This window comes from Prunus dulcis, chromosome 8 (genome assembly GCF_902201215.1).
Source record: "Prunus dulcis chromosome 8, ALMONDv2, whole genome shotgun sequence".
Taxonomy (NCBI): Eukaryota; Viridiplantae; Streptophyta; class Magnoliopsida; order Rosales; family Rosaceae; genus Prunus; species Prunus dulcis.
The window spans coordinates 2725241-2752865 of NC_047657.1; the positions used below are offsets into that span (position 1 = coordinate 2725241).

At 36.1% G+C, this 27625-nt stretch overlaps 3 protein-coding genes and 2 non-coding genes across 7 annotated transcripts; all 5 read left to right on the top strand.

The window, feature by feature from the left end:
- Positions 1-3015: 3015 nt before the first annotated feature.
- On the top strand, positions 3016-3096 carry LOC117612312. The gene has a single exon (XR_004583353.1). It is a non-coding gene; the product is annotated as a small nucleolar RNA snoR118 (small nucleolar RNA).
- A 4637-nt stretch (positions 3097-7733) lies between these two features.
- LOC117612313 lies at positions 7734-7817 on the top strand. Its single transcript, XR_004583354.1, has one exon. It is a non-coding gene; the product is annotated as a small nucleolar RNA snoR118 (small nucleolar RNA).
- A 4181-nt stretch (positions 7818-11998) lies between these two features.
- LOC117637402 (urease accessory protein F) lies at positions 11999-14471 on the top strand. 2 transcript variants are annotated; one of them, XM_034372282.1, is made up of 3 exons: positions 12000-12561; positions 12801-12856; positions 13442-14471. In XM_034372282.1, exon 3 carries the CDS (start codon positions 13473-13475, stop codon positions 14301-14303), a length of 831 nt encoding a protein of 276 aa, XP_034228173.1. In that variant the 5' UTR covers positions 12000-12561; positions 12801-12856; positions 13442-13472; the 3' UTR covers positions 14304-14471. The 2 variants fall into 2 exon arrangements, with proteins under 2 accessions (XP_034228174.1, XP_034228173.1); XM_034372283.1 differs by lacking the exon at positions 12801-12856 and having other exon boundaries at positions 11999-12561; positions 13447-14471.
- A 1012-nt stretch (positions 14472-15483) lies between these two features.
- On the top strand, positions 15484-17234 carry LOC117637567 (40S ribosomal protein S15a-5). The gene is made up of 3 exons (XM_034372485.1): positions 15484-15690; positions 16503-16663; positions 16836-17234. The coding sequence occupies exons 1-3, from the start codon at positions 15561-15563 to the stop codon at positions 16932-16934; spliced, it is 390 nt and encodes a 129-aa protein (XP_034228376.1). The 5' UTR covers positions 15484-15560; the 3' UTR covers positions 16935-17234.
- A 2280-nt stretch (positions 17235-19514) lies between these two features.
- LOC117637528 lies at positions 19515-27607 on the top strand. 2 transcript variants are annotated; one of them, XM_034372434.1, is made up of 13 exons: positions 19515-19718; positions 19814-19879; positions 20324-20389; positions 20478-20553; positions 21145-21222; positions 22424-22521; positions 23290-23363; positions 24311-24398; positions 24506-24663; positions 24870-24912; positions 25585-25650; positions 26590-26667; positions 27204-27607. In XM_034372434.1, the coding sequence occupies exons 1-13, from the start codon at positions 19620-19622 to the stop codon at positions 27321-27323; spliced, it is 1110 nt and encodes a 369-aa protein (XP_034228325.1). In that variant the 5' UTR covers positions 19515-19619; the 3' UTR covers positions 27324-27607. The 2 variants fall into 2 exon arrangements, with proteins under 2 accessions (XP_034228325.1, XP_034228326.1); XM_034372435.1 differs by lacking the exon at positions 25585-25650.
- The last annotated feature ends 18 nt before the right edge of the window (positions 27608-27625 follow it).

Genomic DNA, 27625 nt, shown 5'->3' on the forward strand with positions numbered 1-27625 from the left:
GTCTGTTTGCGAAACGAATTTTTGTTTCCATCGTTGAAGTGCATTTTGCGCGACGAATTTTCTTTCGACAATAGTAAAATGTAGTAGTGAGAATAGCAATATCAAAGAAACAGAACAACGTAGATTTAAAACATAGCCCACAAAAAATTAAAGCAAACCCAATTAGAATAATAAAAGGAAAGAAGCTTTACCCAAGGCATCCAATTGTTGCTTCTTGGTAGAACCAAGTGGTCTGCCTCTGGCTTTCTTGATGGAAGTGGGTGAAGCAGAACCTGCAAATGGAGGAGGATGAGGGGGAGGAGTTGAGCTTTGAGGTTGAACTTGGTGGTTGATGATGGAGTTGAGCTTTGAGGTTGAATGAGAACGAGAATGAGAGCTTGAGAGGGAGAGGGAGAGAGATGATGAGAGGGAGTTGCAGCTAGGGTTAGGAAATGAAGGAATGATAGAGTAGAGTCCATGAGTTTTAGTTTTGGAGTCCAATCAAGTATCGAAGGGTACATGGTAAACTTTTCAAATAACCACTCAAGCCTTGCCACATGTAAATTAAATTAAACAAATAATAATTTAATTTATAATTAGTCCACTTTGGTTTAAGGCATATTACAAAACTTTTAAATTGCACTGAACTAAACCAAATCGGTTCGGTTTGATCAGATTTTTCAAACTGTTGACCTTTTTTCTTCTTCAATCAAAATCAAACCAAACAAAACTAATATAATCTATTTTTGCTGGATTAATGCCCACCCCTATATGCAAAGATGCTAATAATATTTATTTAACGATAAACTAGCCCCTTGGCACTCGCTCACGCATGTGCCAAATGGTTTTTTTTATTTATTTTATTTTATTTTTAGAATGAAGAAAAGATAATATGGGTAGTTATGTTCCATAAAAGTAGCACCTATTATCTGATTTTGTTTTTAATTTTAATTTTTTAAAGATGAAAAATTGTGAATTTACCATATTATTTTTATTTAATTAATAATTTTAATTCCAATGTTTAAATTAACCAAGGTCATTTTCTGGTATTTTGAATGTTTCACCATTCTTTTCCTTTTGCTTTATATATATATATTTTACGGAAATTGTTCTAAAAAAGGCATGTGCACCATTTTGACATTTGAGCCAATGTTTTTAGGGTTATCTACTGTAGACGTCCCTAAACTAGGCCCTCAGTTACAATTGGGTCTGTGAACTTTTTTTTGAGGCAATTACATCCGTTAACTCGATAAATAGTTCCAATTGGGACCTACTGTCCAAGTTTGTCAATTTTTTCCGTCAAAATAAGGGCTAAAAGCATCATTCTGAGCTGTAGAGGTAATTGTTTTAATGGTTTTTAACTATAGACGTCCCTGAACTTTGCTCCCAGTTGCAATTGGGTCTGTGAATTTCTTTTTGAGGCAATTACATCCTTTAACTCGACAAGTAGTTCCAATTGAATCTTGTCATAACAGAGTAAAAAAGCTAAAAACTTAGTAACCACAAAAGATGGGTTTGAGGCAATTGAAGACCGACGGCTAGCAAAGAACTTCTTGATCTTCTCCATGCCGGCGGTGGTGGTTTCGAAGGGGTTGTTGGATTTGGCCACATCGACCAACTTCATCGTGTAGCTGCCTGCTGCAGTGGCGTTCATTCTGGCTCCAAGGGCGCCGCCGCTGTTACGGCAGTAGTGGAGGAAGAGAGCTTAAGGGGATGAGGTTGCAGGTGGGTTCTAGGTTCTGCAGGTTGGGAGATTTTGGGGGGGGGGGGGGGTAAGTTACAGGTTGGGTTGGGATTTGGGTTTTGAGGGGGTGGGCTAAGGAGAAGGGGGAATGAGCTGCAGAAGAGAGGGAGAGCTAAGAGAGAGAGAGGGACAAATTCTGTTACGGTAGGACTCAATTAGAACTTGTTGAGTTAAAGGATGTAATTGCCTAAAATAAAGGTTCATTGATCCAATTGCAACTGTGAGCAAAGTTCAGGAACGTCTACAGTTAAAAACCGTTAAAATAATTACCTATGCAACTCAAAAGGATGCTTTACCACTCATTTTGACTGGCAAATTGACAGACTTGGATGGCAAGACCTAATTGGAACAACTTGTGAAGTAAAAGGATGTAATTGCCTAAAAAAAAAGTTCACGGATCAATTACAACTGAGGGCAAAGCCCAAGGTCTACAGTTAAAAACCCATGTTTTTAATAGAAAACCCGAAGGTCACTTTCGGCATTGCAGTACTCTCTTTATAATACTAGCTCCCTTTGAAGGCTGAAACCCTAAAATTGCTTGTTTTTCACGCCGAGCAAAATGTTCCACTGTTTATTTCTTAGAGTCTTTTTTTTTTTCTTCCTTAGAAAACAAATTTACAAACTGTTGATTCTTTTGGCTGAAAGATGGTTTTTGATTTACATTATCTTTCGGTTCAAGTATGATTCCCGATGATGAACAAATTGAAAAGCTGAAGAGCGGTAAGCGTGGTTGTTTTCTTCATCAGCCTATACTCACCACCACTGTAACCTCTCTCTCTCTCTCTCTCTCTCTCTCTCTCTCTCTCACATACATACATACATACATATATATATATATATGCAGTGCTGTTGAGTATACAGGCTGTTGATGAACGCCACTTGCTTCAAACCGTGAATGATTCGTTAAAAGCTATGAGATCTGAGGGCATTTTGATAGATCTCACTCTATACAACTACCCATTCGGGGATTTAGCCTTAAACGTGGTTAAAATTTGCGGAACTAGTTACTTTTACCCTTGCATGTTCATTTCTGCCCCAAATTTCCTTGCTTTCATAGTTATGCTTTTGCTTTGCCACTGATTGTTTATACTGCTCTACTTCTGAAATGGATTTTCGTAAGAACCCATTTTTGTTACTGCGTGTTAGGCATTTGATGTTAAGTTGGCCCAAGATCTGCTAATGTCCGTGACTATGGTTTGTAAACTACAGTGGCATATTTTTTTTAAGTGGATTTTTCTTTTTTCATTTTGTCATATGTAGTGGGTTCCTGGTATCGTTAAGTTGGATTGTGGGGGAATGATGATACATGCACTGGTCTCTGAGCAGTTTGTAACTGCGATTATTGATGGAAATGCAGCCTAGAAATATGACCCTCGTAGAAATCTTTAACTTTGCTGTGATACAGGTGTTCCAACTAACCCAACGTTGATAGTAGTGATGCTGTGTTATGATAAGATATGCTGTCTTTTTGTCTGTTCTGTGTATCTCCATGATCTACTTTTAGATGGCCGTTCTTTTTGAGTTTTTAACAATGTTTTCTAGTGTAGCTGATTTGCTTCCACAGCAAGATGGTCCAATTTTTATTAGCCTAATGATGGAAAACTCATTTTTTGAGCGGTTCTGTGGATTATTGTTAGGAGCCTTTTCTATCATTTTTGCTGTACTAGCCATTATCATCATCAAAAGCACCATCCTCTCTGTCTGTCTGTCTGTCTCTCTCTCTCTCTCTCTCTCTCTCTCTCTCTCTCTCTCTCTCTCTCGCCCCCTGGCTTGTATGGTTGAAGATGTGAAGAGGCTCGTAGTGATAATCCAGTGGTTAACCGTCAATGACCAGATATAGCTATGAGATCTGAAGGCTTGTCCAGAGACATTTGTTCCTCCTAAGATATGGTGATTGAATCTTAAATCATTTTTGTTCCTCAGTTATTCTATGGTTGTATTTTCTTAGTTTCCACATATTTATTACACTTCTCCTTTATTACATCCTTTATTTACCATTGCATCGAAGTTGCGACTGCATTTCGTTGTAGTAGTGATGCTGTGTTAACGATCAGATCTACTCTTTTGTCTATTCTGTGTCTCCATGATATAACTGTAGATGCCTACTGGTTTTTGTTTTTTTTAAAAGAATGTTTTCTAGTGTAGCTATTTTGCTGCCTCAGAAATATGGTTCAATTTTTATTAGCCTAATGATGGAAAACTCATTTTTGGAGCGGTTCTGTGGATTATTGTTAGGAGCCTTTTCTGTCATTTTTGCTTTACTAGCCATTATCATCATCATAAACACCATCCTCTCTCTCTCTCTCTCTCTCTCTCTCTCTCTCTCTCTCTCTCTCTCCCCCCTGGCTTGTAGTGTTGAAGATGTGAACAGGCTCATAATGATAATCCAGTGGTTAACTGTCAATGACCAGACATAGCTATGAGATCTGAAGGCTTGTCCGGAAACATTTGTTTCTTTTAAGATATGTTTATTGAATCTTAAATCATTCTTGGTTTCCACATATTTATTATGCTCCTCCTTTATTATGTCCTTTATTTACCATTGCATCGAAGTTGCGACTGCATTTCGTTGTAGTAGTGATGCTGTGTTGACGATCAGATCTACTCTTTTGTCTATTCTGTGCGTCTGCATGATATAACTGCATATGCCCACTCGTTTTTGTTTTTTGTTTTTAACCATGTTTTCTAGTGTATCTATTTTGCTGCCTCAGGAAGATGGTTCAATGTTTATTTTAGCCTAATGATGGAAAACTCATTTTTGGAGCGGTTCTGTGGATTATTGTTAGGAGCCTCTTCTATCATTTTTGCTGTACTAGCCATTATCATAATCGTAAACACCATCCTCTGTCTCTGTCTCTCTGTCTCTCTGTCTCTCTCTCTCTCTCTCTCTCTGTGGCTTGTACGGTTGGAGATGTGAAGTGGCTCGTAGTGATAATCCAGTGGTTAACCGTCAATGACCAGATATAGCTATGAGATCTGAAGGCTTGCCCAGGGACATTTGTTCCTTTTAAGATATGGTTATTGAATCTTAAATCATTTTTGTTCCTCAGTTATTCTATGGTTGTATTTTCTTGGTTTCCACATTTTTTACACTCCTCCTTTATTATGTCCTTTATTTACCATTGCATCAAAGTTGCGACTGCGTTTTGTTGTAGTAGTGATGCTGTGTTAACGATCAGATCTACTCTTTTGTCTATTCTGTGTCTCCATGATATAACTGTAGATGCCCACTCGTTTTTGTTTTTTTAAACTGTGTATTTTCTAGTGTGGCTATTTTACTGCCTCAGGACGATGGTTCAATTTTTATTAGCCTAATGATGGAAAACTCATTTTTTGAGCGGTTCTGTGGATTACTGTTTGGAGCCTTTTCTATCATTTTTGCTGTACTAGCCATTATCATCATCATAAACACCATCCTCTATCTATCTATCCATCTCTCTCTCTCTCTCTCTCTCCCCCCCCCCCCTCCCCCCCCCCCCCTCTCTCGGGCTTGTAGTGTTGAAGATGTGAAGAGGCTCATAGTGATAATCCAGTGGTTAATTGTCAATGACCAGACATAGCTATGAGATTTGAAGGCTTGTCCGGAAACATTTGTTTCTTTTAAGATATGTTTATTGAATCTTAAATCATTTTTGTTCCTTAGTTATTCTATGGTTGTATTTTCTTGGTTTCCACATATTTATTATGCTCCTCCTTTATCATGTCCTTTATTTACCATTGCATCAAAGTTGCGACTGCATTTCGTTGTAGTAGTGATGCTGTGTTGACGATCAGATCTACTCTTTTGTCTATTCTGTGCGTCTGCATGATATAACTGCATATGCCCACTCGTTTTTGTTTTTTGTTTTTAACCGTGTTTTCTAGTGTATCTATTTTGCTGTCTCGGGAAGATGGTTCAATGTTTATTAGCCTAATGATGGAAAACTCATTTTTGGAGCGGTTTTGTGGATTATTGTTAGGAGCCTTTTCTATCATTTTTGCTGTACTAGCCATTATCATCATCGTAAACACCATCCTCTCTCTCTGTCTCTCTGTCTCTCTGTCTCTCTCTCTCTCTGTCTCTGTCTCTCTCTCTCTCTCTCTCTCTCTCTCTGTCTCTCTGTGTGGCTTGTACGGTTGGAGATGTGAAGTGGCTCGTAGTGATAATCCAGTGGTTAACCATCAATGACCAGATATAGCTATGAGATCTGAAGGCTTGCCCAGAGACATTTGTTCCTTTTAAGATATGGTTATTGAATCTTAAATCATTTTTGTTCCTCAGTTATTCTATGGTTGTATTTTCTTGGTTTCCACATTTTTTACACTCCTCCTTTATTATGTCCTTTATTTACCGTTGCATCAAAGTTGCGACTGCGTTTTGTTGTAGTAGTGATGCTGTGTTAACGATCAGATCTACTCTTTTGTCTATTCTGTGTCTCCATGATATAACTGTAGATGCCCACTCGTTTTTGTTTTTTTTAAACTGTGTTTTCTAGTGTAGATATGTTGCTGCCTCAGGACGATGGTTCAATTTTTATTAGCCTAATGATGGAAAACTCATTTTTGGAGCGGTTCTGTGGATTATTGTTAGGAGCCTTTTCTATCCTTTTTGCTGTACTAGCCATTCTCATCATCATAAACACCATCCTCTATCTATCCATCTCTCTCTCTCTCTCTCTCTCTCTCTCTCTCTCTCTCTCTCTCTCTCTCTCTCTCTCTCTCTCTCCCGGGCTTGTAGTGTTGAAGATGTGAAGAGGCTCATAGTGATAATCCAGTGGTTAACTGTCAATGACCAGATATAGCTATGAGATCTGAAGGCTTGTCTAGAGACATTTTTTCTCCTTCTAAGATATGCTTATTGAATTGTAAATACTTTTCGTCCTTAATTATTCTATGGTGTTTTGTCTTCATTTCTACATATCTATTACGCTCCTCTTTATTATGCCCCTTATTGACCATTATATGGAATTTGTGACTGCATTTCGTTTTAAACATTTGCACTGAGTAATATGTATTTCCCATGTGGTGCAAATATCCTTCCCAAGGTGCCCTTGAAACGCTGATAAAATTAATGTGATGGAACTTCAGTCAACTGCAAATAGTAGAGCGTCCTGGAATATGGTTATTTTGACATTGTCAATGGCACAGTTAAGAGTTTCAATTGGTTTGTTTTTCTTTTGGTTTGGTGTGACTATTTGGCAACTATTGTATGAAATTTTGTTTGCTAGTGCTAGTTTAGATATTTAAGGTGTATGGCTAACTGTATGAGATTCCATAGATTAAATTGTGTTTGGTGGTAGATTCCATTTTAGTACTCCATTGATCTGATCTTTGTTGGAATTCAAATAAAAAGTGAAGTTATTATTGTAGGTTTGAGCATGTGAGACTTTAAAAAACAACGCTGTACTAATGATCAGATCTAGTGTCTTTTGTTTATTCTGTGCCTTTCCACGTTCTACTTGTGGTTGTCTGAGTTTATATTTCTTGCCTTTTTTATTTTTTGGGATTACCTTGTAATGCAATCTAACAAATTTGATGCCTCAGAAAATTGGTGCAATTTTTTATTAGCCTGGTGATGGAAACCTCATTTTTTTGTTATGATTTTTATAGCACTTTATATAATAAGACTGCAGGTACCTGAATAGTTTTTTGTAACACAGTTTCTTATTACTTTCAATGAGCTTTAAAATTTAAATCTGGTTTTCATGTGTGAAGTACAGAACAGTTATGAACTGTTTGAGTACCTTTGAGCTTACTTGATGTCTCAATTTTCTTACTAGATATATTTATATAAACTAAAATCTTTAGAATATTTAAGAATATATATTAATTTATAATTTATATATTAATTATTTAATTGAAATGTAATTTAATGGTGTCAGGCATTTGATGTCAAGTTGGTTCAAAATCCGCCAATGTCTATGACCATGGTTTGTATTATGGCTTGTTGTGTATAATGGCATCGTTTTTAAGTGGATTTTAAAATTTTCTTTTCCGTGGTCTGGGTTAATTGCTAAGTGGGACTTTGTTGAACAATGATACATGCATTGGGCTTGGAGCAGTTTATGACTGCAGCCATTGATGGAAATGCAACCTAGAAAGCTATATATGACCCCTGTAGAAATCCTTGCATTCCTATGATATGGGTGTTGCAATGTTAGGATGAAATTTTTATCTGCTAGTTGTAGGGGTATGGCTGACTGCAAGAGATTCCATAGAAGTAAATTGTGTTTATCTGGTATATTTTCAAATTGGGTGTTCATGACATGGTGTTGATTGAAAATCTACTCATGTTCATGGCTACGGTCGTATTTGTGGCGAGTAATTTATAGTGAATTGGTATTAAAATCGAGTGATGTCTCCGAGCTGTGGTTATTGATGGAAATGCAGGCAGCTTAGAAAACTATATATGAGCCTCCATGAAATCCTTTTGCTTTTCTGTTCGCAGGTGTTGGATTTAAAATGAAATTTCTGTTTGGGCTAGATTGGATTCTTAAGGTATGGATTGGACTTTGTAGTATTAAACTGTGTATGGAAGTGGATTTTGTGTGATTACAATCATCGGATCAGTTGCACTCCTTTGGCCTGATGATGGAAAACTCATTTCTGGGAGCGGTACTATGGATTATTATAAGTATGACCCTTTTCTATTATTCTTTCCATGCTAGTCCTCATCATCATCATCATCATCATCACCACCACTCTCTCTCTCTCTCTCTCTCTCTCTCTCTCTCTCTCTCTCTCTCTCTCTCTGTGGCATGCATGGCTGAAGATGTGAAGAGGCTCATACTGATAATCCAGCAGCTAACCGTCGATGACCAGATATAGCTATGAGATCTGAAGGCTTGTGCAGAGACAAATTTTACGTATGTAGTGATAACATCCTCTCTAAGGTGACCTTGCAACATGGATTCAATAAATTTTAGTCAACTGGAAATAGTTGTGTTGTCCTGTGATGCAGTGATGATGCAGGAGCATCTGTTAGAATTTCCTAATCAAAGTGGGCATCAGCCAAAAAGGCTAAGTTTTAGTTGTATTAAATTAATAGGTTATTTTATTACTTGTTTTCCTATTCTTACTAGGATTTGGATTTAATTTCCTGTTTAGGTTTTAAATTTCCTATATCAATTAGGTTTTCTATATTCTAGTATAAATAGGCTATTAAGAGACTGTTGTATTTAGTTTTGTTGATGAATATAATTTCAGACTTTAGTATATAGAGTTTCTATTGGTGTTTTGCCCTAGAACTCAATTATCTTCGTTCCAACTTTGATTCTACTGCTTTATCCTTCTATTCTCTGTATTTTTTATATGTTTGGGTCACTGGACAGCAGCTTATAGCCGCTGCCCTGCATCAAGTGATCTTTACAATGGCACTCCGATCTCATCCATGGTTTTTTTTTTTTTTTTTGGTCTGGTATGTACTACAAGTGGGGAACTGTTATGTTTGATTCTTGCGTATATGCGCTTTATAAGCATAATTTGCCCAATGATGCATACTTGTGTTCTTTGGTGGTTGATTTGATTGTCAGTATGAGCCTTGATGCTTGTGTTTTTGAGTTGTTGTTGTTGTTGTTGTTGTTGTTGTCGTCGTTGTGGCAAGGCTGTAAATGAAAATCAAAGCCCACCATTATTGATACATTCAGGACATGATAAGATCTGAGGGCTTTTTTTCCTTTCTTTTCTTTTACTTGGGTAAGTGGTGTCGGGGAAATGGATATTTGTCGGTTTACACGTTGAAGGTATGTTGGCAAATGTCTTTATTATTGGTCTTATGCTTTGTTGTTTCTATTCTTCATCATATTGATTCATATGTGATAACAAGTTTGCTGTATCTATATAAATTTTCCTTTGGTTTTAATGTTGAAACCTATTAGCTCTTTCAACATGACAATGTGCAGTTTTTTCTCATTATTTTTCCTACTTTCTTTCGTTTAAAACTCTGTTGAGTCTGTTAATTCATGTGGACTGGAGGAATTTTATAGTTGCAGTCTATGACAACTTGGGTATCTTTTTTGCTTGTATTTCCATTGGCTCTCATTTTGACAACTATTTGCTGCCTCTTCCAGCATTAAAGGTGTATGCTCTGACTCTCTGGTTAAGAGTCCCTGTAATGTTAGTGTTTGACTGTGGGCTGTTTAGGTATTGTTGGGTTACAGTCTCTGTTTTGGCATTGAGGTTTTTGTATGCTTGTAGTCCCAGTAAGTTTTGGCCTATAAGTTGTTTGCTTAAGTACCTCAGTCCTGGTAGTGTTTAGTGTTTTTGCCTTTAGATTAGACAGTGGATAACTAGGTTTTTAATTTTCCAGGGCTTGCGGACAATTATGACAGATTTTTTCTGCTTCTTTGTTTTTTTAAAGTTGATTTATGGGATTAATCAGTCTTGCGCTCACTTGGCAAATGATTTTTCCTCAGCTTTATCTGATTCTGTACTTCTTTTGTCTGTTATAATAGTTCATCTACCTGCACCTATTTGAGTTCACCACCCATGGTTAGCTCAATTTTTTATTTTTTGAAAACCCAGAACTCCACTTTGTCAGCTTCCAAACTGGGGCCCACCTGCCGAACCCTACAATCTTTGTGCGGCTAGGAAATACAAGCATAATGCTTGGTAGGTACCTTGATGAGTGTCGAACCCCTGACCTCTTTGAGGGGGGGGCCAACTGGTCCCAAACCCACTGGACTACAACTCATTGGTCCCAAGGTTAGCTCTATGATGGATGACGAAATTTCATCGAGCAGCTGCTTGGTTGGATCTATCATTGACCTTTATAACCCCACAACCCTCTCTTTCTCCTTTCCTCTATCTATGTGTGTGTGTGTATGTGTATGTGTATGTATATATATCTTGGTTGTGGGGGATGGCTTTTGGTAGATCCCATTAGCATTAAGCTGTGAATGATTTGATGGAATCTATTAGTTCTGAGGGCCTTCTCACACACTAGTTTCTCTAAGAGCTTTCTGTATTGAAGGTTGCTGAAACTACTGAGTTCGTGTTCCCAATGTGTTAATATGAAAATAGCCGCATGTGTCCGTCTGAATTTGATTGATTTTGCACATCATGGGGATTTGGATTGTTTAGGATTCAAAATTCACTCACAATTGCAAATTTTTTTCACCACTGCAGCTGTGTATCTTTTTTTTTTCTTTTTTGTTTTTTCTTTGGCTAATGAAAATACATAATGAATATTGAAGCAAATCCATTTTCATAATTCTTGTTATCATGTGGTTTATAGAACATCTATTTCAATCAGCTGTTTATGCTTTTTCGGGTTTATGTGGATGCTGAAGTTTTGAAATTTGAACGGTTTTCTGCTAGGATATCGATTTTTATGTGACAGCACCTCCCTGGGTAATTATGAGCTGTTTTGTTTGCTCAATTATATTTCAGTTTGTAAAATTGTTCTTGTAAAAGATAGTCATCAATTCAATTCTCACCTCCCCTTGCATTCATTTATTTATCCATTGAAGGCCGAATATTTACATATATTTTTTGTTAGCTGAAGTAATTTGCTATTTCCTTCATGTATAAGTTATTCTATGTGCTGTAGCTGTATGGAAATCATATATGGTTGGTTTCTTTTGGATGATGCTTTTGAGCATTCTCTGATAATATGCCCGATGATGCAAATCTGATTTCATGGAGCAGTGCTTCACTTTAAGCCTCCATTTGTTACACCACTGTGACCGTCGTCAATGTCTTCTGCTGCTGCTGCTTCTTCTTCTTCTTCTTCATCATCATGTTTATTATTATTATTATTATTATTATATGTGGCGATGATCCAGTGGTGTTCCTGAATGTTGATCGGCTTTCAATGAAGTTTCACTGTCTCAAATGTCTGAGGGCCCAAAACTTCATTTGGCTATTTAATTCATTGATAGGCCAATGGATTTTACCTGTGCTGTCTAAATGTGTCCCATCTGTTAATTAATGAAAATACATTTACAAGCTCAATAACAGAAAATTATAGTACTCTTATTAAAAGACCACAACAAAAATTTCACCAAAAAGAAGACACCAATAAAATAGAGAAAAAAAACACTTTTTGAGAATATAAAAGGGAAAAAAAAAAAGACCTGTTAGTTTGTTGTTAAGTCGCATTACTAGGCAAGGAGTGAGTTTGTATGGGCCAGAGGGAAGCATTATCCAGTCTTAAACTATTACTTGCCTCCTTTCTTGCAAACAAGAGATATTTAGAAAAAAAATTGTGCACATGTCATACTGTTATTGACAAGAATGTAGGAGCTTTTCCATTCCTACTTACATGGCGAGGGAAATATATTAAATTAGTTTTGTTTTTGGTCAATAGTAAGCTGTAATGGCTCACATCATTGCCAAAATCTACTAACCAGTGTCAGTATATTTCGATTGCCAGCTTCTGTGTGATTATTAACACGTAAAACTAAAAATTATATGAATTTCAAATTAAAATCTGTAATTTATTATCTAAAAAATTAAGAATTAGACTACTAGAATGCTAATTTCCGTTAACACATGGGTATAAAAATTATATGAATCTCAAATTCAAATTTGTAATTTATTATCTGAAAAATCAAGAATTAGACTAATGAAGTGGTGAATCGCTCTTCTATTCCTTTTTAAAACCCAAAGCTTTGGCACGTGGAATGACAAAAAATAAAATAAAACAAAAAAACTACTGCCGACGTGTCCAGCCTGCCGCGGACTTGCGTTCTGCTTCTCTTTTGCTTTTGTCTGTTTGTTTGCTGAGAAAAGTTCTACTTTCTTTCCCCTTTATTCTCATGGATGTTATTTCTGTTTGGTGAGAAGAAAGTATGGGGGTGAGGAGTTACCATCGTTTCCTTTGTGCATCTCTGCCATTGGTTTTCTTTGTTAGAAATGTACAATTATGTTTCTCTGTACTTTCCCTTTTCTGGGTTTTCTAATTTAACCAAGAGAACCAAAATGGGGTCTCAAATTTAGCGAAGAGAACACAGTCTTTCTCTGGTTTCCCTAATTCTCAATGGTCCTCTGCCTCAACCAAGAAAACCCAATTACGTTTAAGATTGATTTTTCACTTCTGGATTCATCTCTCTTCGTCTTTCTCAGAGATTTGGATGTTTCTGTATTTTTAACACAGAGATTAAGGAGGCTCTTGAAATTGGCAAAAGTCTGAAGCTTTCGGCTTGAAAGGCGGTAAAATCTTCTTATTAAAGACTTTCCATTTTCTTTAAGCATTCTTCAGTGGCAAGCTCCTAATTTTTGTTTAGTAACTACAGACTGCTACACCAGCAGAAAATTTTGGGAGAGATTAAATGAGTAAAAAGGTCCTACATTTCCCGTGACGCTTAAATTGCTTATGTTCTAGTATTCTAGTATGTGTTGCAACTATTAGCATATACAAATGTTTTCTCTACTAAGGATTACGTAGAATTCAATTACACTTAAATTAGAGCTAGATTGTATCAATAAGAAAGCTTTTCTGAGTTCTCTTTGGCTACTCTGCTGCATTTTTAGAACCGTAAATTATTGTAGAGTAGATTCTGCCATTAGAGAATATAAGACCTTTTTTTGTTACTGATATTAATACTAATAAGATTGTGTCGGCAAAATTTGAAAACAGAAGACATTTCTGATTATGTGGGTGGTGAGTCATGGACTGTGATTCATCATGTGAAAATCCCACATGCATAAGCTGTCTTGCATTAATATTTCTTTTGATTTAAGCATATGGTGTTTCCATCTAACTCTAAGCTTGATTGCTCATTGTGTGTCCTGCAGCGCAGTTTCATTTTTTCCACAGGAGGAGGAGATGGAGATAAACAAAGAAAACAGGAAACGTCCTTCATCAGACTCTCTTGTACAGCCAAGTCAATGGCAACTGCACAATTCTGACCCCCCAGCAGTTGCCTTTGCTCGTTCTATGGATCTAAATAGAGAAAACAAAAAACGTGCTTCATCAGAGTCATTTTTACAGTGGAGCCAATGGCAACTGCTCGATTCTATCCTTCCAACAGGTGGTTTTGCTCACTCTTTTGGTCTTGAGGCAGCAATCCAAGCTCGCATAGTCTCTTGTGCTGAAGATCTCCAAACTTTTGTAATCCATCTGTTGGAGAATACTGGAAGCTTACTCCTTCCTTTTGTCTATTCTACAACAATGTCGCCTGATTCTGAGACCAGGCGCAAACTCGACAAAATGTTGGATGCAATGTTAACTAATGAAGTGAGTAGGAAGGCATCAATTTCACAAGGGTCGGCATTGATGAGGGTGGCTGCATCCGTGTACTCAGAAATACCATATCTTAAATCTATGAGGGAAGCTTCTTTAAGTTCTGGGGTTGTTTCTTTTCACCATGCCCCTATGTTTGGGGTTATATGTGGTCTGCTCGGGTTGGACAGTGCTACTTCTCAAAGAGCTTACATGTTTATTACAATGAGAGATGTTATTTCTGCTGCAACAAGGCTCAATTTGGTAGGGCCCCTTGGTGCGGCTGTACTGCAGCATCAGGTTGCTCCTGTTGCTGAAGCTATACTGAATCGATGGAAGGACCGTCCAGTTGAGGAAGCATGCCAAACTGTTGCTTTGCTTGACATTGTACAAGGTTGCCATGGCTACCTGTTTTCTAGACTGTTCTGTTCTTAAAGTCCCCAAATAAATGCATCAAATGGTGGAGCCTGTTTGAACTTTTCTTAATCTTCTTTAGGGAAAGCTTCATCCAAAGACTGAGGAAGCATTTAATTCAAAACTCTCTTTTCAAGATGTGGAAGTTCCTAGTTACAAAGAGAAAATATGTATTACTCAATTTCTTTCTGGTTTTCTTTCAACTCATGGCAACAAATACAGATAGACCTATAGACTCACACCTGATATCTTTCTATAGATAGTAATGGTATCAACTCATATGTCCATGTTCTATTGGGTGGAATAAAATATAAATTTTATTTCGGAGAGATGGCCGAGTGGTTGATAGCTCCGGACCTCCGGTCTTGAAAACCGNGTGAACTAATCCAAAAAGAAGGGTGGTTATTGGATCATTTACCAACCTGAGTCTGATAGACCCTATATTTATTTATTTAATATTTTTTCCATGTAAGTAAGGTAAAAAAAAAGTTAATTCCATTATAGAGCCGTATGCAATGCGCAAAAGAAGATGCCTGTACGGTTGTTCTANACAGGAAATTCAAAAATAAGACCTCCTAAAGAGAAGCGCTTATATAGATGCACGTATGTGGCAAACAATTCAGAACACTCATGGAAAATCATCCACATAAAATGTCAGTCAACATCTACTTCACAGATTTTCGTCCTTTTCAATTTACTGCTGCTGACAGTAATTTTCTAAATTGGAACAACTCTGTCAGGTTTTGGCTATCCATAACAATTACTAGGGTTTATGGTTTTCTTTCTGGTTTTTCATAACTTGTGAGAACCATTCCAATATCCGCCTTACTTTACCCTCTTTCTTTTTCATTCATTCTCGTTATGAATGTGACCGAACTTGGATCTTTAACTCTAGTTACATCCAGTAACACAAAAATTTCAACATGCTATTTTTTTATTTTTTTTATTTTATAGAACCAATAGTGTGAGGGGGGAATTAAACCTAAGACTTCGGGTGGAGTCATCTCTTAATCACTTCATCTACAAGTTTTTAGCTTTTATCTATTTTTACATTACTACAAGGTCTGCTAATCTTACATAAGTTAGGGGGTCTTAGTGTAATTTTTGGAACGTTACGAGTTTTTGTGTAAACAGCACAAAATTCATGGGGTGTCCGTTTAATTAACTTAAAAAATAAATCGCGGATAATCAATAAATAAATCACAGCAACACCATAGTGTTCCTACAGAGAAACAGAGCCATCCTCTGGGTTAGGGTTTGCATTTTGCAAAGGGAAAGATGGGGAGGATGATATTGAATAATGCGTTGAGGTCAATAGTGAACGCGGAGAGAAGAGGAAAAGCCACTGTGGAATTGCAACCTATCTCCACAGTCATGTCTTCTTTCCTCAAAATCATGAAACATCGAGGTAAACACCTCCATTTTCTTCCCCTTTTCTTATACGGGTTCTGTTAATTAATGCTAAACTATCCAACTTTTCGGCATTCGTATGAATTTTCTGCTTCTGGGTTGTTGTAAACTTAGTTTTGTTGAGAGGGTTTTGAAATTCGTAACATTGTAGTGATTAAGGATCTCTATAACTTAGCTAGTATGGCTCTAGGAACTCTATTTTTTTTTCAGTGCTTTCTGTCATGAATAAGATGAATTATCATATGTTTTGGAGCTACTTGGCTTGAAATAAACTGTTGATTTGGAACTGGAGTGAACTTGGAGATGATAAAGGGAAGTTTTTTTTTTTTTTTTCAAACATGGCGTTGCTTCAGTTGGAATCTATAATCTTAAATCATCTATTTTTCCTCAAATTAAGGGCTTTGAAAGTAATTGGTTGTGACAAAACAAGGTTACCTTTCTAAAGATTATGCAACTGGAAAAGACATCATTTCTAAGTATACCCGTATACCTTGTATTGATGATGCTTAGGAATAGAGGAATTTCTTCTAAAGTTTGGATGACTTTCAACAGCTGTTATAAGAACTGTGTTGGTAAGCAAAGAGGGGTTTTGTATTCTCTATATATACTAGATGAAGGGGCCTTCTGTTTGGAAGTTGTTGAACGTACAGGAGAAACGTAAGTAGTTAATGAAATATTTGGCCATGTAATCATTACATTTCTTGTTTGGTTTCTTTGGAGGAGGGAATGAGAAATCCATATTGTCTCCAAATGCTATTTGTTAGTTTGTTGCATGTGTGCTGTTTCTGAGTGTGGTATCGTTTCGATCAGGTTATATCAAGGATTTTGAAGTTTTTGATCCGCATAGAGTGGGGAGGATAACAGTTCAACTACAAGGCAGGGTTAACGATTGTCGAGCTCTCACTTACAGGCAGGATGTCAAGGCAAAGGATATTGAGGAGTACAAATTCCGTACGCTTCCAACGCGCCAGGTTTGTTAACTTCCTGATCCCTAAAGATCTGGCAAAATTCTTGATTCCTATTTGCCCCTTTTATTACTGAAACAGCCTGGCAGGAAAGGTGTGTGTGTTTACTTTATGTCATGGATCAATTTGTTCAAGAAAGGTTAACATTTTATGGTTTTCTCTCCCCCACTCCTTGCAGTGGGGTTATGTTGTGATCACAACTCCAGATGGTGTCTTGGATCATGAGCAGGCTATTCAACGTAATGTGGGTGGTCAAGTTCTTGGCTATTTTCATTAACATCCTGTGGATGAGAAGAGTTTTCCTAGTCGTCTATGATGAGAACCTGACTTCACCAATGAGATATGTGTTGTTTGGTTGACTTTAAAAATCAATCTGTGTGAATCTTGTGTACTGATGATTTAGATCAATGGAAGAACATGATCTTGGTTTCTCCTCTTCAAAACCCGTACATAATCACTTATTGTTGCATAGAAACAGGACAGAGAATGGTTATATTTGAATCTAATGAATTGGAGAGCATGCAATGTGAGAATGAGACATAAGTTGGAAAGCAAAAAAAAAAATTGTTGGACTGCATGGCATTGTCATTATTTATTTTCATGTAGAGAGATGTGTATATCAAGTGAAATACGTATTATTGTGGTAGAATGAGATGTGTACATGTTGATGGTGGACTGATAAGTTACAGAATCGATGAAGTTATTTTTGGTCGAAACAATCAACGAAGTTAGAACACAGTAAGAATTTTATGATCTCAATCGCATTTCCAAAGCAAACTTCAACAAGGTAGATGACATATTAAGACTAAATGCTTTCTTATTCCTTAAAATTGGGCAAAATTTCTTATTTCATAAATATTGAAATAAGAAATTGAACCAGAATGTCCATTGTCATCGGCAGAAGAGTCAGTTGACTGACTGACGATTAGAAAGTGAACCAGAATGTCCATTTTTACGCATGTAGTTTTTCTTTTTTATCATTTGGTGTGTTGCACACGACTTTTGTTCTGTGATAAAACTAGGCCTGTAAAATGGCAGTCTGAGTCTCACCCCATTTTATGGGCTATGGGCTGGTCCGATATAATAGATCAGCTCAACTTCTCTCGTTGTGTAAAGGGTAGGAGTTTGACCTTTACTTTTGCGCTCATGAGCAAGGCCTGACCCGATAATTAAGTTAATAATAATATTTGTATAAAATAAGCTAATATTAAATATAATCCCAAAACCATAAAAATCCAACATAACCAAAATCCTAAATTAATTTAATAGCCCAAATGAATCCTACCACTACCGGCTGAAGAAGCGTCGGCGCTGCCACACTTTGTCAAACGAACAATCCTCGTGAAAAAAAAAGGGGTGATTCGCAACCAACTCCGTCAAATACGATATAGAACTAAATTTAGAGAAGATGAGGAGTATTAGAGAGTGAATTTTGAGAAAATGATTTGATTGAGGACATAGCCCAAAAGAGATGATGGGGAACTTCGACCTAAGCATGACCCGAAGAAATCAATACAAAAGGCTTCTTATTCAAAACGTCCAAAGGACTTATTAACTAACCCAAAAGAAAACGGAAGAAGGAGAGGGAAGAAGGGTAGTGATGCTTCTTCCTCCCCCTTTATTGAGTGTTTTCTTTGGGAAGAGAGTAGAACAGAGGGTGCTTTTTGGGTTACATTTCTTTTTTTTAGTATAAGCGATAGTCCAAACTACAGAGAGAGAGAGAGAGAGAGAGAGAGAGAGAGATTTGTTCATACACACACTACAATGATGCCATAAAAAATCTGCATGTCAATACAATTTTTCACTAGATTATGTTGGCTTGGGTTAAATTTGTTTAAGTTACCTTTACGGAAAGGCTTTTTATCACAAAACGTCCTTGACGTTTACGAAACTATCATATTGCGTCCTTAAAGTTTTTTTGTATCACTCATGGTCCCTAACGTTCATATGAGTGCTCTTAAATAATCCATATGTTAAAAAAACTGTTAAATCCAAGGATATAATCGTCAAATCAATTCAAAATTATAAAATATATATATATATTTTATTTCCCTCATTCTCATGGTCTGGGGGCTTAAACAAGATTCTCATTTCAGTGGGTGAGAAGAAGTGATAAATGATCTGGTTTTGGTGATGAATCCATATGGGACTTAAACAAGATTTGAAACAGAAAAATAAAAATTTGACCATCAGAAGAGAAAGAGAAAAAGAAGGGAGAGAGTAGTAAAAAAAATCAACCCATTTGAATTTCGACGTAATCTGGTGTCAACAAAGAGAAACTCCATCGCATACATGTTGACAATGGCAGTTGACAATGGTCATTGCTGATTCGGGCCTGTGCGTGTTTCAGACCTAGCCAATACTGCTGCATTTTCTACCCAGATGTCATTTCAGAAGAAATAGAACCAAAATTCAGCAAGGCAGGAAGAGAAAAGCGAACAAAGATTTGAAGAAGAAGTAAACATAGCATCTGGAAAATGCAGCAAGGTCAATCGTCAATGAGTACAAAAGCACTAAACAAGGTGCAATCCACTAAGCAATACTCTAAACAAAGGAAAGTACAAAGGCATATGGCGGAGAGAAGGAAGAAGAAAAGACAGAGAGAAAGAAGAAGAAGAAAGAAAGAGGGAAGAGAAGGAAATAAAAAATATATATTTTATAATTTTGGATTGATTTGACGATTATATCTCTAAATTTAACATTTTTTTGACAGATAGACTATTTAAAAGCATTCATATTAACGTTTGGGACCATGAGTGATACAAAAAAACTTTAAGAATGCAATTTGATGGTTTCGCAAACGTCATGATGTTTTGTGATAAAAAGCCTTACGGAAAACTTCAAATAGGGTTACCCGCTAAAATCCTAAAACCCCTATTCTACCTCTATAGCCGTTATTCCAGTAGTGACAAATTCGCGCCACGTTGTATTCTCGACGACCCTATCAATTTGCAGGAGGAAGATGTTGGAGGCCAAGAGTCTGAGCAAGGCGGTGGTGCCGTCCTCTCTCATAAAGAATCCTTCTCCTGGTAGCCTCCAGTCCACTCGCCTCGCTCTCCATGTACTCCCCAAAACTCTATAACCCTAACCCTAACTCTTTGGCTTTCTCCAAAGTTCATTTTTGGTTTTATTATGCAATTATAATTTCGTTGTCAGGTAAGCGAGGACTGCTCTTCTTGTTGGGTCTACATCGCCTCCGGTTGCCAGATTTACAAACTCCAGGTATATGCCCGCATATCATAATTTGAGTCTTTTTGTTTTTGTTTCTATTATGGTTTTGAAAGTTGGATACTTGCTCATTTTTTATTAAGTTTATTGTTGGTATAGTCTTCATGGTGGTGGAGCTCATATGTAGTACCAAATGATTTTTCAGAAAGGGTTATAAACGAAGAATTATGCCAATTAGTGGGACTGTATAATTTGGGTGTTTTTGATTGCTTGTGGCTTTTAAATATGAGAGGCATGTCTAAAATTTGATTTGGAAAATTGTGAAGAAACATGAGTTAGATAGCCAAGTTCAAGTGCGAAATGTTTGTTTATGTTCAATATGCATTAGACATTTACCAAAATGTAAGTATGACATAATTTGCTCATATATTACTAGTCAAAGTGTATGGTGGTTAGGCTAAAAGCTTTATTTTCTTTATTTTCTTTGTTTTTACTAAGATTCCATTGGAAGCTTCTCTGATCAGCGAAGGAAAAGAAAGCCTTCTGATCCCAGTACAAACTGAGGTATGTGATCTCATGAATTCAATCACAGATATTCAGTAATGAGTATATAATGTGTTAATTGTGTCATCAACGCAATGAATCCTTGAAGGTTATGAACTCTTTGATGGTTAACCGCTGCCCTCATCGTTCAGAGATTCAGAGTATAGTTCTTGCTGAAACTGAGAGTAAGTGATTGTTGCAGTCAGGTTTCATTTTTTTGTTTTGTTAGGTGGCATTGTTTGGAATATTATCTTTTCACATTTTGTGTTGGTTGTCCTTGTCCATGACATCATTGTTAAATTTTGGGACCTAACATATATAGAAGAGATGAGGGTACATGGTACTTTTGCACATTACTACTCGTCTTTGACCTCTTATTATTTAAGGGTTTTGTGCACTTCTTTTATTATCCCAAATTGAAGAGTGGTGGTAACATTTTGTGGAATAATTTCTTAGGCCCTTGACCGTTTTGATGAAAGAGCATGACTAATTTGCACATTTTTATAGGATTAAATGTCAAACTTAGATGAGGACATTGGACAGAATTTGGCTTCTCAAAGTGTTTATCAAAATGCACAAAAGCCTTTTGAATGTAGAAAATTTTATCCTGAGGCTGACTATCTCATTTCAGATAATGGAGAAAAGTCTTAAGAAAATGTACAAATATCATTTCAGAATGGTTTTGGACATGTGCTCTTTTAAAGAAAAATAATAATGGTTTTGGACATTTGTGTAATTTACTAATAGTTTGCTATCTTGATATTAAAAAAATGCAGGCACGGGCTATTCAATGTTGGGAACTGTTGATTCTTATGGTCATCTTATTGTATCTAAACTAGATACTACTGGTACAGGTGAAATTTTGTATTTAAGTTTTGATTTGTGGTTCTATTCTTGTTCTGGGGATTTGTTGGTTTTGTGGAATGTATGCTCATAAATAGAAAGAAAAATGAAGTTGGTGGCCTCCCGGGGAGATGATTTATTATGAGTCCTATTCAACCAAATCTCTGCCTTAAATTTTCATAATGTTTGGAATAGTTAGCATGCAAGTTTCTGCTTACCTTAAAATTGGAGAAATATTTTGTTATCTTTTGGGTAGGTTAAGTTGCTTGGTTACCAATGGCATGCTGGTGGGCCTTTGGTTTCTTAAGTTACTCTCACCTATCCATTTTGTAATAAATTTTTTGAATTTTTGTTTATGACTAAGAATTTCATTCACTCACATATAGGAATGTTAAATCACCCATCTTTCGAAATGATGATGCATAAAAGTGGGGTGTCTATTCATGGTTTGACTTGATTGTCCTTTTTCTGTTATTTTGTGCTGTAAGTGATCTTTGCCTAATTTAACCATTCTGTCTTTTAGGTTTCTTCAATACTTGTTTGTTTTATGTAACTTTACTCTTATACTTTTATCCAAAAGTGTCTCTATTTTGAATCCACCTTATGAAACAAGAAATTAACCATAAATAAATAATGACTCAAAAGATACAGACAGAAAGTTTATTTTTCATGAAGACTCTGTAACTACACTTTGCTACTCTTGAGCAACTACCTAACTACCCTTTTTGAATTTCACCTATGAAAAATAAAAAACAACTGAAAATGAGTAACCAGAATTGCTTAAATATGGAGTAGTACGTAGTTTAAGGCAAAAGGGACATCCCATGAAAACTTTAACCTCCCTTTCCCACTCATGAGTAAATAAATGCCTAAAATGCTTTAGCAGAAGGTAAAAAGAGTAACTACCTATTAATCATCTTGACATTGAGATAGAGTTACAAACCTGGAGCATGTGCAAGAGGCTGGTGCAAAAAATGCCCAATGGTCATCAGAACAGATATTAAAATTTAAAATTCCCAATAGGGTTTACCAAATGCATCGGTTTTTTCTTCCCTTGTATTTTGATTAGATACATTCTATGCATCATTTTACCAAGAAAGTTAGGCAGAATATTACATTATCAATTGAATTATGTGAAATGGTTTAAACTATGCTCATATTTCATTTTTTGTTTGGCTTACTAATTGTAGGATTAACCTATTAAATTCTCAGATGTAGAGAGGCTTACTTATTCAGTATTGCCTCGTGATTGTGGCATTGGAGAAAGTGGTTGGGCGGGGCTTTGCTTCAGTCCAACACAATGGTCTACGGTACTGAGTGCTTACTTTTATTTTTACGCTTAATCTGAACTTTTGCATTATGTTTCATTAGTGAGTAATCAGCTGAGAATACCATAGTCTAACCATGTTCACAAATATAATATGAAGTGCGCTGTCTTCATTCTTGATAATCACTTTAATATGTTGAACTCTGTTTGTATTAGATTTTATTTTCTAGTGTTTTAGTTGTTTCTCATTTACAATCAAGATGATTGAGATTTTAAGAGTCTTTTTCAAATGAAACCTTGTTTTTTAAGGTTATTCATTTGTCTGTAAAAACTTTTCATTGTCTTCTTAATTTCTTTTTCTTTTTCTTTTTTTTTTTCCAAAGGGGATTTTTTTAATTTGTGTACAAACTTTTTTTGACACAGTTCCAGTATTGTTAAGCTCTTGGAATTACAAATCAAAATCATTACAGTAATGCGAATTTATATATATATATATATATATATATATATATATATAAAAAGTGGTTCGGCATTGTAGGCCCAAGTGTTATTCAGAGAAGCTGAGTTTATAAGAGACAAATGATGTGCTGACTACTATAATTTTACATTATAAATAAAAGTTGGAAGGAAACTTTTATTAGTCATATGGAGATGTCATTCCTAACGAGAAACAGGACAGATCTGCTTTTGCCTGTCCCTTCCTTTCTGAACATTTAATTAACTCAATAATTCTTGGGAGACTACGATTTGTTCTCTGGTTAGATTTTCCTACCTGTACTTCTCTATCACTCTTAATCATCTCTTATTCCAGGCAGCTGTTGCACGTAGCTTCTGCAAAACCATTGATGTTTATGACCAGGACATCCATGTCAGGACATTATGTACGTAAGTGTTACAGGTGGTGCTGGAATAGTTTTTTTGTTATTTCTAGTGGAAATTACCATCCCTGACACTATTTTAAAAAAAAATTTAATTCCATATAATTGCTACCCTTGTTGTGTCAAGAATCTAGAGAGTTTGAAGAAATCACTTCAGCTGGGAAATTCATAAATGCCATCTTCTGAGCCCTCAAAGGGAGATTGGTGCCACAAATCCGAAAGTCTATTGATCCCATACAGTCAATGCTAATGGATGCTTTTCCAACATCACATAATTTTATGGTGTTGTGCATTTGTGTTTAGCATTTATTTTGAACTAATCAACAAACAGAGAAATGTTTGTGACCAATATTAATGATTATACATGATTTCTCATTGCAAAAAAATTTCCTGGCTTGAATTAAATCTTAAAATTTATTTTACACTTCACTACAATCAATGTGATGGTTTAATATGCTTTCTACCAAGCAAAGAAGCGCCGAAGTTTCCTCACTGTGATTTGTAATGTTTTGAAATGTAAAACATTATCACCTCTGGTTGTTTCTGGAACCGCCATATTGTCTCAATTTACTACTGCATATTATGCCAGGATGAAAACAAAAAATTAATTAAAGAATTGAAGGTGAAATCCCTCTTTTAGTCAATATTTGTTTTCTATATTTTGAATAATTATATTGTCATGAAAAGTTGTTGGCTATCCGGCTTGTATGACTAGTTAATGAAAAATGTGTCTATTTAGATTGCATACGTGATTTGTGTGACCTTGCCCAAAATTTTCATTTCACATTAATGGTTGACTGATCACGGCTATATTCAATGTAGGTTCTGCAGCTATTCAGAAAACCTATATGCATTACCTAAGATCCTTATAGAGCTTTCAGTCAACTTATGTTGCATTACTTTTATGTAAAAAGATCTTTGTGGACCTTTGTTGTTAACATAGCCATTTTACAGACTCTGGTACCCATCATCACTGAACTTCACAAAAAGTTCGCATTATGGGAACGAGGGCTCTATATTAGCAATCACAGAAGGTTCCCAGGTAGAACTTTTATGCTTTATGCATTTTTAGGTTTTCAAATGTTATCACGAACTTTATTCTTCAGTTATGCTTGAATTGCTCAGCTTCATCTATTGGAATAACTGTAGCTGACTATATGGGACTTGAGAATGAAAGAAAATGGTGGCTGTCTACAACGAATATGTGGTTCCCTTGGTGATGCGTTTTATGCTGTTTGCAGTTCTTCAACTGGGAATATTGCAGTCGGTGGAGCTGATCGTACAGTGACAATCTATGATCCTCGCAGGTTGGTACCATTTGGTTCAATATCATATCCATGTTATTCAAGTTACTCTTAGTACTTTGATTCGTGTTGATTTAAGATTTTATGTTTTCCTCTTCAGAAGTTAAGGAAAAGAACTAGAGCATTAGTTTGTCTTTTTGCTTTTTCTTTTCCATTCTGCTAGGAACTGAGAACTGGAACCTGATATATGATAAGTTCATTTGATGTAGATGGTCAGCATTATCAAGATGGGTGCGCTGCTCAAAATATGAGGTCAGTTTTAACCTATGCTGCCTTGTTTTTGTTTATGCTCCATTTTACATTTATTTCTTTACATTTTCACTCAATTTTTTCTCCTTTTTACAGTGTTATTTTTTTGCTCTTTCATATTGGTACATGTGCATTATTGTTACAATACCTAGCTTGCAACTACAGAAATTAAGAATCCACGTAGGTTTTATTGTCTGAAAAGGATCTCGGAGTCCATATTCCTTGGTTTCTTCTCCATGTATTCACTTAATCATGGCTATAATATGCTCCTATGTGCACCATACATGACTTGCAAATAAGTTGAATTTGCAATCAACAAGAAATTTGATTCTTAGAAGTGATACAGGGTTTGTTAAAGTTATTGCAATGTCAAAACTAAGGACTGGTTTTGGTTTTTGGATTGGAATTATTAATGATAATGACTGGAACTTTTGAAAATGGATTACCTATGTTACACTCAGGTCCTTTACCACCACATCATTCATGAATTGTTTGTATCCAGGGTAAAGAGTGCCATGGGTATGGTCAAATGCAGAGTAAATAGGCCGACGCTAATAGTTGACTCCAATCTTGAATATAGTGAACTTCCACTCTGTTTTTTCAAGCTACAGAATTTCCTTCTTGTTTCATTCTTTGCGTTATATATAGCTGCTGGAGATAACATCTTAACTGCAGATAACTGGGCTTGCATTCTCTTCAGTTGACTCCGACTATATCTACGTACAAGGGGTTGACTATGAGGTGATTACGGGTTTTTTACTTAGTGGTAGTTATGTTTTTTCACATGGTCATTTTTAGGTGAATTATTTTGCTTAACTCTAGTCGTCTATTTCTTTTAGTAATCACCTTAATTATTTTTAACAGATTGGTTGGATGCATTTATGTTGTTGTAAGGAAAAGTTAGTGTTTGTATTTTGTTATGAACACGAAGATTTTTTAAACTTCTGATTAGGTGGTTCTTAAATTTTTCTGGTATTTATCCATCAGCCACCAAGTGTGGAATCACGTTCACACATGTACACACTGCTATAAATTGGATCATGATAAGACAAGGTATCTTTTAGGTTAGTTGTTTGTAAATAATTAGATGCTATCCAAATCTGTCCTTGGGGAGTGGCGATACCATGGGCTTGCTCTTCCCAACTTATTTTGCGACATTGGTTCTTGCTGTCCAACACAGTTAGTATGTAACAACTACATTGTACCAACTTCCTGGAAAAACAATGAGATCCATTCCCTAACATATAGAAACTGTCATATATATTTAGTAATGTACTTTTCAGTTATATAATTATAACAATAATTGGAATACCAATAAAATCTATAGTTTGAAAGAAACAAAAAATGGAGACAGCCAAAGCTCAGAACTAAGTCCTCGTGGTTTTGTGCTTCCTAAGGGTGCCTAAGCAAATGGCAAAGAGAGCCCTAGGTGGCAACACCAGCCATGTCATCATGAAGATGAACCATAAGACACTCAGGGGTGACAAGCTTTATTTTCATGTGTGGGTCTGCTACAAACGTTTTTATGATTAAGAGTTCTTCTGTAATACAAAACTTTTTTTAGTTTTTTAGCAAAGTTCTTTTAAAATTTAGTAGAAACATGAATGAAGTTACTTTGGTTCTTACTAGTTGACCTGTTACTCTCAATTCTCATTGCCCCACCTACAATTGTATTTGCAGGTCTTTTGTGGACAGTGGAAAGAAAGCAGCAAGGTATTTTCATTTAGAGGAGACTCAAACTGGCTTGGATTTAGCAAGGTATTACTTCTTCTAATGTTTTGCATGGCATGTATGTAGACTACCCTTTCTTAGGCTAATTCTGTTGTCCTATCAATCAAAAGCTGAAATTGGTCAGATTACAACTTTGTTAATTGTAAATAAACGTATAAATTTTCATCTTCTGTTTAAAATTAATTTAAAAGGTCTGATGAAATTAACCAAATCAAATTAGAGGGAATTGGTTCTCAATTGGGACCAGCAGTTATCCTTGCTATTTACTCCGTGTTATAAAATTTAGGCAACCCACAGTCATATAGCGAGTTTGAGTTTGCGTTTGCAAAGAAAATCCATATAGTAGTTACTTTTTCAAGTTACACTTAAATTATTGGTGTCTTTCTGCCAGCAAGCAAACATGTTTTTTTAACTGACCGAGGACATCCAGCAAGCAAAGAAAGTCAATAAGTTCTTGGTCTACAATAAATAGTGCTCTTCTAGTCCATCCATACAAAGACAGCGTTGCTGTGCTATATTGTATAATTGCCTTTAAAAATCTCAAACTGTATATGTTATTGCAGTGCCAAAACAAGGATGTTCTAGGTGGATGGTGCGACTCGGGGAGTATCTTTGTGGCCGATGTTGTAGCGAAAGAAAGCGATACAAGCATGCTGCAAGGTTTTGCCAATGGATCTCCCTAATGCTTTGTTCAACTGTCATCTCATTTATATAAGATGACTTTCACTTTCGTGCAGTACAACAGAATTGTAATAGCACAACCATGCCCCCCATTAAGCAACGATCCATATTGACTTCGTACTTTTTTAGTTGTGGAACTTATATTTTGTAAATGGAATGTATGGTTTAAGTTTTTCTTCCTTAAAAAGGCAAGGCCAAGTGTGAACCAAATCAAGTGTATTACTGGTATATGAACTGTTTCGTGATTGCGGTGGAAGTAGGGCAGGGTCAAAAGCCCATATCTAGAGCTTGGATCTTGTTTTTA